Source organism: Amphiura filiformis, chromosome 14, assembly GCF_039555335.1.
Source record: "Amphiura filiformis chromosome 14, Afil_fr2py, whole genome shotgun sequence".
Taxonomy (NCBI): domain Eukaryota; kingdom Metazoa; phylum Echinodermata; class Ophiuroidea; order Amphilepidida; family Amphiuridae; genus Amphiura; species Amphiura filiformis.
In genome coordinates this window covers 30,634,450-30,647,969 of record NC_092641.1, presented here as the reverse complement: position 1 = coordinate 30,647,969, position 13,520 = coordinate 30,634,450, and the positions used below count along the sequence as shown (strand labels likewise).

At 39.6% G+C, this 13,520-nt stretch overlaps 1 protein-coding gene across 1 annotated transcript; it reads right to left on the bottom strand.

The window, feature by feature from the left end:
• Positions 1-4,056: 4,056 nt before the first annotated feature.
• On the bottom strand, positions 4,057-4,359 carry LOC140169351 (uncharacterized). The gene has a single exon (XM_072192606.1). The coding sequence runs from the start codon at positions 4,357-4,359 to the stop codon at positions 4,057-4,059; it is 303 nt and encodes a 100-aa protein (XP_072048707.1).
• Between the last annotated feature and the right edge of the window lie 9,161 nt (positions 4,360-13,520).

Below are 13,520 nucleotides of genomic sequence, written 5' to 3'. Positions count from 1 at the left end.
TCTGAAAAACACGTCGTCAGTCCGAATCTGAAAAACACGTCGTCAGTCCGAATCTGAAAAACACGTCTTTAGTCCGAATCTGTAAAACACGTCTTTAGTCCGAATCTGAAAAACACGTCGTTAGTCCGAATCTGAAAAGCACGTAGTCAGTCCGAATCTGAAAAACACGTCATCAGTCCGAATCTGAAAAACATGTCGTTAGTCTGAATCTGAAAAGCACGTCATCAGGCTAGTCCGAATTAAAAAAAAACCATGAACATTAAACCCGATGCTCCCGATGATTAAAACGCTGAACATAGAACCTGTTCCCAAAACTTGCCACTAAGTGCCTTAAATACTAGATGATATAGGCACAAATTAGATCCGATGGTCCCTATGTTAGGGTTAGGATTAAGGTTAGGATTAGGTTCAGGGTTAAAGTTAGGGTTATAGTTAGGATTTGGGTTAGGATTATGGTTCGGCTTAGGGTCATGGTTAGCATTAGGGTTAGGATTAGGGTTTAGGTCAGGGTTAGGGTTAGACGCGGAACATCTGCTCCCGCGAGGATTAAGACGATAGTCCCTAGGTTAGGATTAGGCTTAGGTTAGGATTAACGTCAAGGTCAGGGTTAGGATTTGGGTTCGGATTAGGTTTCGGCTTAGGACCAGGGTTAAGATTAGGCTTCGGGTTAGGCTTAGGGTTTAGGGTTAAGGTTAGTGTTAGGGTTCGGGTTCAGGTCATGGTTAGGGTTAGACGCCGGAACAACTGCTCCCGAGGATTAAGACGGCGGGACAACTCCTAAGACCCTGTTCTCAAAACTGACTTGCCCTTAATACTATAGAACCTATAGTATAAGGCACTAGCAATCAGTATTAAGGGTAAAATTTGAGAACTGGTTCTTAAGAGTTGTTCCGGTGTCTTAATTTTCGGGAGCATCGGGTCTAATTTAGCATATAGTACCTTTAATAAGGCATTGGCTATCAGTATGACGGGTAAGGTTTGAGAACAGGTTCTTAGGAGTTATTCAGGTGTCTTAATCTTCGGGACCATCGAGTCAAATTGTGCCTAGGCTATAGCATCTAGTATAAGACACTAGTAGCCTAATAAGTATTGAGGGCAAGTTTTGAGAACAGGTTCCAGCGTCTTAATCCTCGAGACCGCCGTGTCTAATTGTGCCTATAGCACCTAGCATAAAGAACTAGCAATGTTTTAAGAACTGGTTCTTAGGAGTTGTTCCGACGTCTTAATCCTATAGCACCTAGTATAAGGCACTAGCAATCCGTATTAAGGGTAAGTTTCGAGAACAGGCTCTCAGGAGTTGTTCCGGCGTCTTAGTCCTCAGGACCATCGGGTATTGTGCATATAGCACCTTGTATAATGCACTAGCAATCAGTATTAAGTTCAAGTTTTGAGAACAGGTTAATGTTCTTAGTCCGGCGTCAAACCTTAACTCTAACCATGACGCAAACCCGAACCCTAACCCTAACACGAACCTTAACCTGCTCCTAACCCTAATCGTAAACCTAACCCTAAGCCTAAACTAACCCTAAACCTAACCCTAAACTAACCCTAAGCCTAACCCTAAACCGAACCCTAACAATAACCCTAAGCACTACCCTAACCGTAGGATCTTAGGAGTTGTTCCGGTGCCTAACCCTGACCCGAACCCAACCCCTAACCTTAAACCTAACCCTAATCCTGAACTTAAGCCTAAGTCTATCCCTTACCTTAACCCTAAACCTAACCCTAATCCTTAACTAACCCGAAGCCTAACCCTAATTCTAAACCGAAGCCTAACCCTAAGCCTTGCCCTAACCCTGAGTTATTTAGGCGTCTAACCCTAACCCGGACCCAAACCCTAACCCTAATCCTAAACTTAAGCCTAGCCCTAACCATAACCAGGGTACACCCGTCATTCCGAAACACCGTCAGTCCGAACAACCGTCAGTACTTATTTTTAGGATTACTAACCCTAACACTAACCCTAAACCTAACCCCCATATTCGGACTGACGGTGGTTCGACTGACGGTGTTTCGACTGACGGGGAGACCCCCATAACCGATAACCCTAAGCCTAACCCTAACATTAACCCTAACCCTAAGCCTTACCCTAACCCTAGGTTCTTATGAGTTGTTCCGGGGTCTAACCCTATCCCAAACTTTAACCCTAACTCTAATCCTAAACTTAAGCCTATTGACCCTAACCCTAAACTTAAGCCCAACCCTAACCCTAACCCTACCCCTATCCCTTATCCTAAACCCATCCCTAATACTTAACCATAAACCTAAACCTAACCCTTAACACTAACCCTAAACTTAAGCCTAACCCTAATAATAACCATAACCCTACGCCTAACCCCAAGCTGAACCATAACACTAAGCCTAACCCTAACCCTGATCCGAAACCTTACATTAACCCTAACCCTTACCCTAATCCTAATCCACAAACTTAAGCCTAACCCTAACAATAACCATAACCCTAACGCATACCCTAACCCTAAGCCTAAGCATAACCCTTACCCGAACCTAACCCTAATCCTAACCCTAACCCAAGCATCATCGGGTATAATTGTGCACCTATTATAAGGCCGTGTGTCCTGAACTCGCCACCCTTAGCGTTACATGACAAATATTATGAATTTTTACACCAACCGGGTTTCTAATTAGATTATCTCAACAATCATCAACCCTAAACTAGCAAAAGTATACATTTTTGGAAAGCTGAATGCATCACCAATTCCAATATACATTTCACAACTCCTTATACAGGGTGACCTGCAAGTTATACAGGGTGGAATAAAAAAGATTTTGATAAAAAATGGGTCACTCAATGCATTGCTTATTACCAACTTACAGTAATAAACTGGAAGTAAACAACATTCATTTGATTAGAGGAAATGGAGAGCCAACTTACTTCGGAAGAAACCAAAATCACAGCTGTTTGGAAATCTCGGAATATAGGGTGTCCCAAAGTATGTTAGAGTTTGTTACAATTCATACATACATACATACATACATACATTAAATTCTTATAAGGCGCAATATCCAGTATGATCAAGGCGCCATACAAAATACAACAAATAATACCACATGAAATATAATACAAAGCAAAAATACAAATTCAGATTAAAACAAATGAGTTTTCAAGAGTTTTTTGAAAACTGCAATTGAGCCGGCATTTCTTACATGCTGCGGAAGTGAGTTCCAAAGTGATGGGCCTGCAACAGAGAAGGCTGGTTCACCTATACATTTCTTACTAAATGGTATTGCAAGAAGAGTCTTGTCTGTTGCAGACCGTGTAACCGGAGCCGTTGAAGGGCGATTTATGTGAGCAAGTAAGTTGGCAAGATATTCAGGACCACAGTCATTGAGACATTTGTAAACATGAAGACATATCTTAAATTGAATACGTTTTGTGACCGGTAACCAGTGCAGTTTTTTCAGAAGGGGTGACGGACTATCGAGTCTGGCTGCATAGAAGATCAGTTTTGCCGCTCGGTTTTGAAGGGACTGGAGGCGAACTAGGTCTTGTGAGTTTGCGCCATACAAGAGGGCATTGCCGTAATCAAGACGGGAGAAACAATGCTCGGACGACAAGGTGACGTGTGTCCTGGTCAAGATAACGGCATATGCGGCGGATATTGCGTAATTGATAGTTTCCAGATGAAACCAGACTGTTAACTTGTTTACACATTGTCATATTCGAGTCAAAAATTATTCCAAGGTTTCGGATGTTACATGATGGTTCAATATGGATGTCGGCGACCTTTAACTGTACTTTGGGGAGCTTTTGAAGGCTTTGGTATGACCCGGCTATAAAAATTCAGTTTTATCATTGTTCAATTTGAGTTTGTTTTGATTCATCCATTCCTTTATTTCGGCGATGCACTGCTTCAAGTTTTGCAAGTGCTGTTTCAGCAGCACCTGCTATCTTTGGGTTGAATGATACATAAAGCTGAGTGTCATCAGCATATGAATGAAAAGAAACATTGTGACTACGAATAATAGCTCCCATCGGTTGTGTATATATAACAAATTGAAGTGGTCCAATGACGGAACCCTGTGGGACACCATAAACTAGTTTTGACTGTTCAGAAAAACATTATCAATACTTACACTACTACATCGAGAACTCAGATAACTATCGAACCACTTAAGTACAGTACCAGACACACCTATATCATTTTTCAGACGATCAAGTAGCAAACCGTGATCCACTGTATCGAATGCTGCAGACAGATCAAGAAGGACCATGAAAACCACTTCTTGTCTGTCTACAGCATTCAGTACATCACTTTTTACTTTGAGTAACGCTGTTTCTGTACTACAATTTGACTTATATGCAGACTGGTAAACTTCACCCAGATTATATTTGGCCATGTGGTCGTTAAGTTGGTTTGTCACAACCTTTTCAATAACTTTTGACACAAACAAAATATTTGATACTGGCCTATAATTCTTTAAATTATTCCGATCTAATGATGGCTTCTTTAAGATCGGAGATATCACAGCTCTTCCAAGTGATTTAGGAATATACCAGTACTCAAAGATGAATTTATAATACGGGTGAGCGTTGGAAGAAATACTTCAAGATTTTCTTTCAATAACCATGTGGGAATGGGGTCTATGACACTAGACTTGCTATTACAATCCCTCACTAGTCTTCTTACTTCATCAGGGGACATAATGGTGAATTCATTAAAACTATGAACATTATGATTTGATCTAACATCATAAGCAGTACATTCATTAGTTTCAGACTCAATACTGTCCAGATCATTTCTGATTTTCGAGACCTTTTCTTCAAAGTAGTTTGCAAACTGATGACACAGTGACTTAGTTGAGTCACATGATGGTAAGGTACGGTTATCTTTGTTCAACAGATTGTTTACAGTTTTAAACACACCCTTTGTGTCAGCATCAGATAATTTGTCTTTGTAATACTTGGTTTTATTAGTTTCAATAAGTTGATTAACCTTTTGCTTTTGATCAATGTACGCCTTCCTATCTTCAGACGTTCGAGATTTTCGCCACCTACGTTCATATTTTCGGCGAACCTGTGTTTCAGTCTTGATTTCACTACTGTACCAGGGAAAACGGGGTCTATTTGTACGCACCTTCACCTTTGCAGGGGCATGTTGGTCAAGAATTGTTAGAACTTTAGAGTCATACTCAGTAACCAACTCATCTAAAGTTAACTCATCTGAGATAGTACACAGTGCTTTAGTGACATCAGCCTGAAACGCTACCTGGTCCATTTGTTTGAAGTTACGGACCTTGACAGATTTTTTGGTTAGAGTAGGTTTATTTCTGTTTACATAACAATGCATCATGAAGTGGTCAGAAAAAAAGATTTACTTGGGACTCACATCTAAGAATAATCCCATCCTCAAGTCGAGCCAGGAAAAGGTCGATGGTATTACCAGATATGTGTGTAGGACCCTCAGCATACTGATAAAAACCAGCAGTCTCATAAGATCTAATGAACCTCTTAACTTCAGACTTCCAAGGCTCATTTACATGTATGTTAAGATCGCCTAATAACACTACTTTATTGGGGAAAAGTGATACCTCGCCAATAAATTCATCAAACTCAGTTAAGTAGTTTGAAGTACGTAAACGATTTACGGAAGAAGGGGGTGGTCTATATATTACAATATACTGAATTCCACTCGTTAAATCAACAACACTTGCATGTTCAAAATTTACAGTAGTAAAACCAGTTTGTACAGTACGAAGGTTCACAGAGTCTTTGCTTATTATACCGATTCCGCCATGATTGCTTGTGCCTCTTGGAAAGTTGGAGAAAGAGTAAAATGGTGGTGTACATTCTCTAATGACTGAATCATCGTTCTCATTTATCCAGGTCTCAGTAAGGAACATTACATCAATGTCATTTTGAATCAGAAAATCTGCAAGGAGTGTTGTTTTGTATCTAATTGACCGAGCGTTCCAAGCGGACAGATGAAGGTATCTGTTCAAGTCAACAACATAAGGCTGGGATGTGGTTTGGGACAAGTTTGAGAAACCCTCTTGATGCTCAGGGTTAGGTCTAATATGTAAACGCTTGCCGCCTCTGCTGCCCCTATGTCGCCAACGTCTTCTTGGTTGCTTCCTAATTTCTTTGTAATCAGGCAGCGAGATCGAGTTATTATGATTTGGACATGGGTTGCGCAATATGTTCAAAGAGTTCAAGTTTTGGCATGTTTCAATGCTTAATGGACACTCATCATAGGTAGTATTCATTCCATGTAGAAATATGGTGGAATAGTGCAGTAGGCCTGCTATTGCATACACAGGTAACTGTAAAACTGGTGGATCACACTCCATGATGATGATGGGCTCTTGAGAATCACAAGATAAGGGATAATCACTTACAGTCAAATAATCAACAGTAGGATAATCACTTTCAGTCCAGCATTCAATAGTAGGATCAGTTACAGTTAGTTGGTAAAAGCACTTCACTGGAAGGTCGATGATGATTAGGTTGAGTAGGATGATCACTCCACAGGTAGATAGGCCTAGGCCTATATGAAGATACCTGATATACTGTAGTTGTATTTTGGCACAGTACTAGTTCCAAAATAACACATAAAATGCAGAAAAACGGCATATTTTGAACCTAAACATTTTCCCCATAACCCATACAGAAAAAATATGTCCATATTTAGATTCCTCGTCAAATTTCCCTTCAGAAAATCTATACTTTGACTATGATAGGATAAGTAATTAAAATTTTACAGTAACTTTCAGATTTTGAAGACATCTGCATTACTTACTACAGTGTTTAATATGACAACGGGTAGTTTTGTATGGAAAAGTTTGTATTTTCTACACTAAACCAATCATAAATGATTAAAAACAATTAGTAGAATTGTTTAGCTGTAAGGCCGTGAGTCGTTCAGATGCTAAATAGAGCCGAAATCCAATTTACAGCCTTTACAGAAGCAGATTACGCACTAAAAATACCAATCCCATAGAGTTTGTGTGTACCACATCCCCCACACATCCCCCACCACCGCCACCCTGCCCATTCTGAATTCTATGAAGCACAGTGTCAGTATTAGAAAAGTTCAAGTGTTTCTTTTTACAGGGTTGAAAGTGCATTTTATTTAGCAATAAAATGAGACCACAAGCATGACAATAACGTCTTGCTTGACAGAGATATCATCATTTGTTTTGAGTCGACTTTGGCAAAATGTAACGTCGCCACCTTTTTTTGGTGGCGAGCTCAAGACACACGACCACAAGGCAATCAGTGAAGGTTCTTAGGAGGTCTTCTGGCGTCAAACCCAAACCCTTACCCTAACAATGACCCTAACCCGAACCCCAGCCCTAACATTAACCCTAACCTAAACCTAAGCCTAATCCTAACCATAAGCCTACGCCTAACCCTAATACTAAGCCTAAACCTAACCCTAATCCGAAACTGAAGCATTACCCTAACCCTAGGATCTTAGGAGTTGTTCCGTCGTCTAACCCTAACCCTGACCAGAACCCATTCCCTAACCTTAACCGTAACCCTAATCCTTACCTTAACCAGTTGTTCCGGCGTCTAACCCTAACTCTTACCCTAACAGTAACCCAAACCTTAACCCTCACCCTAATCGTAAACTTAAGCCTGACCATAACCCTAAGCCTAACCCCAACCCGAACCTTAAGGCTAACCCTAACCCTTACCCATACCCTATCCCTAATCTTAATCCCAACCTTTAACCTAAACCTAACCCTTAACCCTAACCTTAATCCTGAACTTAAGCCTAACCCTAACAATAACCCTAACCCTAATGCATACTCTAACCCAATCCTAAGCCTAACCCTTACCCGAACCCTAACCTAACCCTACTCCTAACCCTAACCGAAGCTTAACGTAGGCACCATCGGGTATAATTGTGCCTATTGCACCTATTATAATGCAATCAGTTAAGGTTGGGTTAGGGTTAGGCGTAAGGTTATGGTTATGGTTATTGTTAGGGTTAGGCCTAAGTTTAGGATTAGGGTTAAGGGTTGGGTTCAGGTTCAGGATTAGGGTTTGGGTTACGGTTAGGGTTAGGGTTAGACGCCGGAACAACTCATAAGAACCTATGGTTAGGGTAAGGCTTAGGGTTAGGGTTAATGTTAGGGTTAGGCTTAAGTTTGGCACTAGGGTTAGGATGAGGGTTTGAGTAAGGGTTCGGGTAAGGGTTAGTATGTATTAGACGCCGGAACAACTCCTAAGATACTAGGGTTAGGGTAAGGATTAGGGTTACGGTTAAGGTTAAGGTTAGGGTTCGGGTCTGGTCAGGGTTAGGATTAGACGCCGGAACAACTCCTAAAAACCTAGGGTTAGGCTAATGCTTCGGTATAGGATTAGGGTTAGGTTAAGGCTTATGGTTTGGCTTAGGCTTAGGGATAGGGTTAGGATTGGGTGTAGGTGTAGGGTAGGGTTAAGGTTAGGACTAGGGTTCGGGTTAGGCTCATGGTTAGGGTAAAGGTTAGGCACAATTATTATACCAGATGGTGCCTACGTTAGGCTTGGGTTAGGGTTAAGGTTAGGTTGATGTAAGGGTTCGGGTTAGGCTTAAGTTTAGGGTTAGGGTTAGGGCTAAGGTTATGGTTCGGGTCAGTGTTAGGGTTATGCTTAGTTTAGGGTTATGGTTCGGGTTAGGCGTAGGGTTATGGTTATGTTTATTGTTAGGGTTAGGCTTAAGTTTAGGATTAGGGTTAGGTTTAAAGGGTTAGGGTTAGGATTAGTGATAGGGTATGGGTAAGGGTTAGGCTTAATGTTAGGGTTCGGGCTAGGGTTAGGCTTAGGGCTATGGTTAGGCTTAAATTTAGGATTAGGGTTAGGGTTAATGTAAGAAACTAATAACATCCAGGAAATTCAAATCAATTGACCCGGTCGCTTTCAAAGAGGACATTGTCACATTTGATTTATCTACCTCTCCTGCTTCCAATGTCACTGACGCTGTTAACCAGTATAATGAAACACTTTCCTGTTTGTCAGACCAACATGCACCACCCCGTACACGATCTGTGGTGCCCATAATTCAACAGCCCTGGTTTTCGGATTCTCTACACCAGATGAAAAGAGATCGAAGAAGGTGGATTGTAAGTGGCTTAACTGTTGACTTTGAGATCTTCAAAGCAATCCGAAATAAATACAATAGTTCTCTCTATCTTGCCAAATGCACTTTCTATAACAACAAGATTGTGGACTGTGGCAATGACTTCAAGACTATGTTCTCAATCATCGGTGACATCCTTCACAATAAGCAACCTTCTAAGTTTCCTGATCATGACTGTCCAGGTGTCTTAGTAAACCAATTTGCGGACTTCTTCATGTCTAAGATTGTGACTATCAGATCTAATTTACCATCTGGTGGGTCAGATGCTGCAACTTCCAATCAGCTGCAGAGGAACTTACTGTGGAACAATTTCACCACTGTGTCCGAAGCTCACGTTAAGGAGATAATTATCAAATCTCCATGCCCTTCTTGTCTGCTTGACCCTCCCCTTCTTGGTTGGTCAAGCAACAGTTGGATGCTCTTATGCCAGCAATAACATCCATCATAAACATGTCCTTAGAGGAAGGTGTGGTCCCAGATCCTCTGAAATCTGCTATCGTAATACCTTTGCTCAAGAAACACAACCTGGACCACAATATACTTAAACACTACCGTCCTGTGAGTAACCTTCCTTACATTTCCAAAGTGCTTGAGCGTGTAGTTGCAAAACAGTTGACTGATCATATGTCCAAACACCACCTTCACGAGCCCCTTCAGTCAGCATACAAACAGTTTCACAGCACAGAAACAGCTTTGATTAAGGTCCACAACGATATCTTGTGGGCTATGGAAATGCAAGGTGTCACCATACTTCTGCTGCTCGATCTCAGTAGTGCATTCGACACCATTGATCATATGGTGTTACTCACAAGACTCCAAGACATCCTCGGAATCAATAATGTTCCTTTTGACTGGTTCAAGTCATATTTGTCAAATAGGACGCAACGCGGGTGCATTAATGGAACTTTCTCCAACCGACAGTTCCTCCGCTATGGCGTGCCACAGGGGTCGGTACTCGGACCGCTCCTATTTTTAATTTACATTCTCCCCATTGGCTCGGTCATTCGCAAGTATGGCATGAAACTACACATATACGCTGACGACACTCAGATATATGTTTCCATCTGTCCTACATCAGCTGACGGTGTGAAGAGTGCTGTGGCAACACTTGAGCAATGTGTTAACGAGGTTCAGACATGGATGTCTCATAATTTCTTGAAACCCAATGCCGAAAAAACCGAAGTCATTGTGTTTGGTTTCCACGCTCAGCTTGCCAAGTTCAATCTTTCATCTATGAATATCGCTGGCATTGATATCCCTGTTCTGGGTAATCCCGTAAAGAACCTGGGGTCATGTTTGACCGCAGCATGACTATGTCTGCGCAGGTGGCTAATATTGCAAAATCTGCCAATTTCCAGCTGATTAACATTGGACGTGCTCGTAAAATGCTAACCACCGAATCTACCAAACTCGCCATTCATACTCTTGTCACCTCAAGGCTCGACTAAATAGTTTACTTGTCGGCATCAGCGAAACACTTTTCAAGCGTCTTCAAAATATCCAGCGTACTGCTGCACGCCTAATTACCAGGAAACGCAAGTATGACTCCATCACAAATGATCTCATTGACATGCACTGGTTACACATTAAGTTCAAGTTCAAGTTTATTTCACCATCATATTATATACAATAACAAAATATTCAAGAAAGGGATGGTAGGACAATCACAAGAGCAAATCTCGTAAGACATGATTGCCCTCGGTGCAAAAAAACAAACAAAAGACGCCTACAGACAACAGACAAGGACGGGGTGAAAAACGGCAGACTGACAGGACTAGTGCAGACAGACAATGACGTTGGCAATGGCAATAGCATATAAACAAAAGTCGATTAAAAAAAAAATGCATTAACTTTATACAGTACAAAATAGAATGTTATGATACAGGGCATTTATGAAGCAATAAATTTATGAGTATAAAGAAATCAGATAATCTTTATAGCTGCGTTTGAATGAATTAGGAGACAAGGCGATTTTGATATCATCGGGGATAGAATTCCAGAGCAATGGGCCCTGCCTTCTAATGGTATTTCTGGCCAAATCATAATTGAATATTGTAGGGCGAAACAAATTGGATGAGCGTGTTGAATAAGTGTGGATGGCCATATTTTAACAAAATAATTGGCAAAATTACAAGGCATGTTGTTAATACTGAAATTATACATAAATAAAGCTTTGATAAGTTTATGAATATCAAAAATATTCAAAGTATTTAACTGTCCAAATAAAGGTGATGTATGGGCCAGCCAGCTAGAATTGGTACATAACCTGATAATTCTCTTTTGTTTCACATAGATAGAATTCAAATTACAATTGTTAGGATCTGCCCAAATTATATTACAGTAGTGTAGATGAGGTAGAACTAATGTATTGTACAAGGTAAATAACGTATCACACGAAAGAATGTGCTTTAGACGAAATAATATTCCACTATATCTTGAAACAATATTGGTAACATAAGAGGTATGATCATACCATGTCAGAGATTCATCAAGAATAACACCCAAAAATTTAGTACGAGTTACTTTAATAAGTTCATTGCCATCTATAAATATATGAGTATTGTGGTATGTGCGATTGCTATGACGGTTTTAAACATAATATAATTCGTTTTTGAACATTAAGGGACAACTTATTGGCTTTGAACCATACAGAAATATTAGTTAATTGATTATTAACAGAACAAATAAGTTCATCAAGGTTCGGATTGGACATAATAGCATTTGTATCATCTGCATAAATAAAAAAGGACAAATCTTTCGAAGAATAAACAATATCATTAAGGAAAATAATAAAAAGAAGGGGACCCAATACAGAACCTTGGGGAACACCACATTGAACTGTACTTGAAGAAGATTTACAATTATTAAACACCACAAATTGTTTTCTGTTGGTAAGATAGCTCCTGAACCACTCCAAAGCCTTTCCACGTACTCCATAATGGTGAAGTTTCTCAATGAGAATATCATGATTGATCGTATCGAAAGCCTTGGAGAGGTCCAGGAATATACCCAAAGTATGGTGACCTTTATCAAGGTTAGAAACTATCATATTGTAGGCCTCTAAAACAGCCATGTAGGATGAATAATTTGTCCTAAAACCAAATTGACTTTGATGAAGTAATGAATAAAATGTAAGAAAATTATAAAGTCTCTTGTGAATAATACGCTCAAATATTTTTGAAAACACAGGAAGGATTGAAATTGGGCGATAATTGTTACATAAATGGGAGTCGCCAGCTTTAAAAATAGGAACAACTTTAGCGTGCTTAAGCTCATCTGGAAAAATTCCATTAGAAATAGACAAATTAAATATGTGAACCAACGGAGAAGCAATCAGATGTTTAACATGTTTTACAATATCAGGTCTAATTTCATCATATCCGGGACTTGCACCAGATCTAAGAGAAGCACATATTTTGATAACTTCATTCGTGTCCGTTGGTGTAAGAAAAAGTGAATTCTGGGGAGAAGGAATATTATTCAAAAAGTGATCAAAAGAAACATGTGTAGGAGGAATATTTTAGCTAATTTAGGACCAATATTGGTGAAGAAATCATTAAAACCATTTGCAATCATTTCAGGATTAGTTGTTGGTGTGCCATTTATATCAAAACAATCTGGAAGAGGTTGCTTACGCTTCCTTCCTAAAAGATCATTAAGGATTTTCCAGGTTTGTTTGAGATTGTGCTTTTGTTCACTGAGCAAATTACAATAATACATTTTTTTAGAATTACGAATCAGACTGGTAAGAGTATTTCTATAACTTACTAGTAAACGCTTATTGGCATCTGTTGGAGAAGATTTAAATTTACGGTACAGCTTATCCTTACGATTGATGGATGTTAAAATAGCAGTTGTAATCCATGGTTTATGAGGAATACGCTTATAACTTAAATTCACACGTTTAGCCTTAACGGGAAAACAACGATTATATAATACAGACAGTTTATCAATAAATAACTTATACGCTTGGCTAACAGATTCCTCATTAAGAACATGATTCCAATTAGTTAATTGAAGGTGATTTGTAAATGAATGAATGTTCCGTTGAGTAAATGAACGACCATGTGTGGATCCAACAAAATTATATTTCAATGAAATAGAATCAGTAAATTGAAAAATAGGGTAATGATCCGTGATGTCAGACACACATATACCAGACTTAATTTTCTTATCAAAAACATTAGTGAAAATATTATCAAGAAGTGTGGCAGAATGTGACGTTATCCTGGTGGGGCGATCTATAAGTGGAAACATATTATGATCAAAGAAATTTGTAAGGAAATTCTGAATTTTTAAATCATTCTCGTGCTGTAAAAGGTCTAAGTTAAAATCACCTGAAATATAGCAATGCTTGTTTTCATTTGCAATAACATCAAGACAACGGTTTAAATCAGAATTAAATGAATCAACGTCAGTTTTGTGAGCACGATA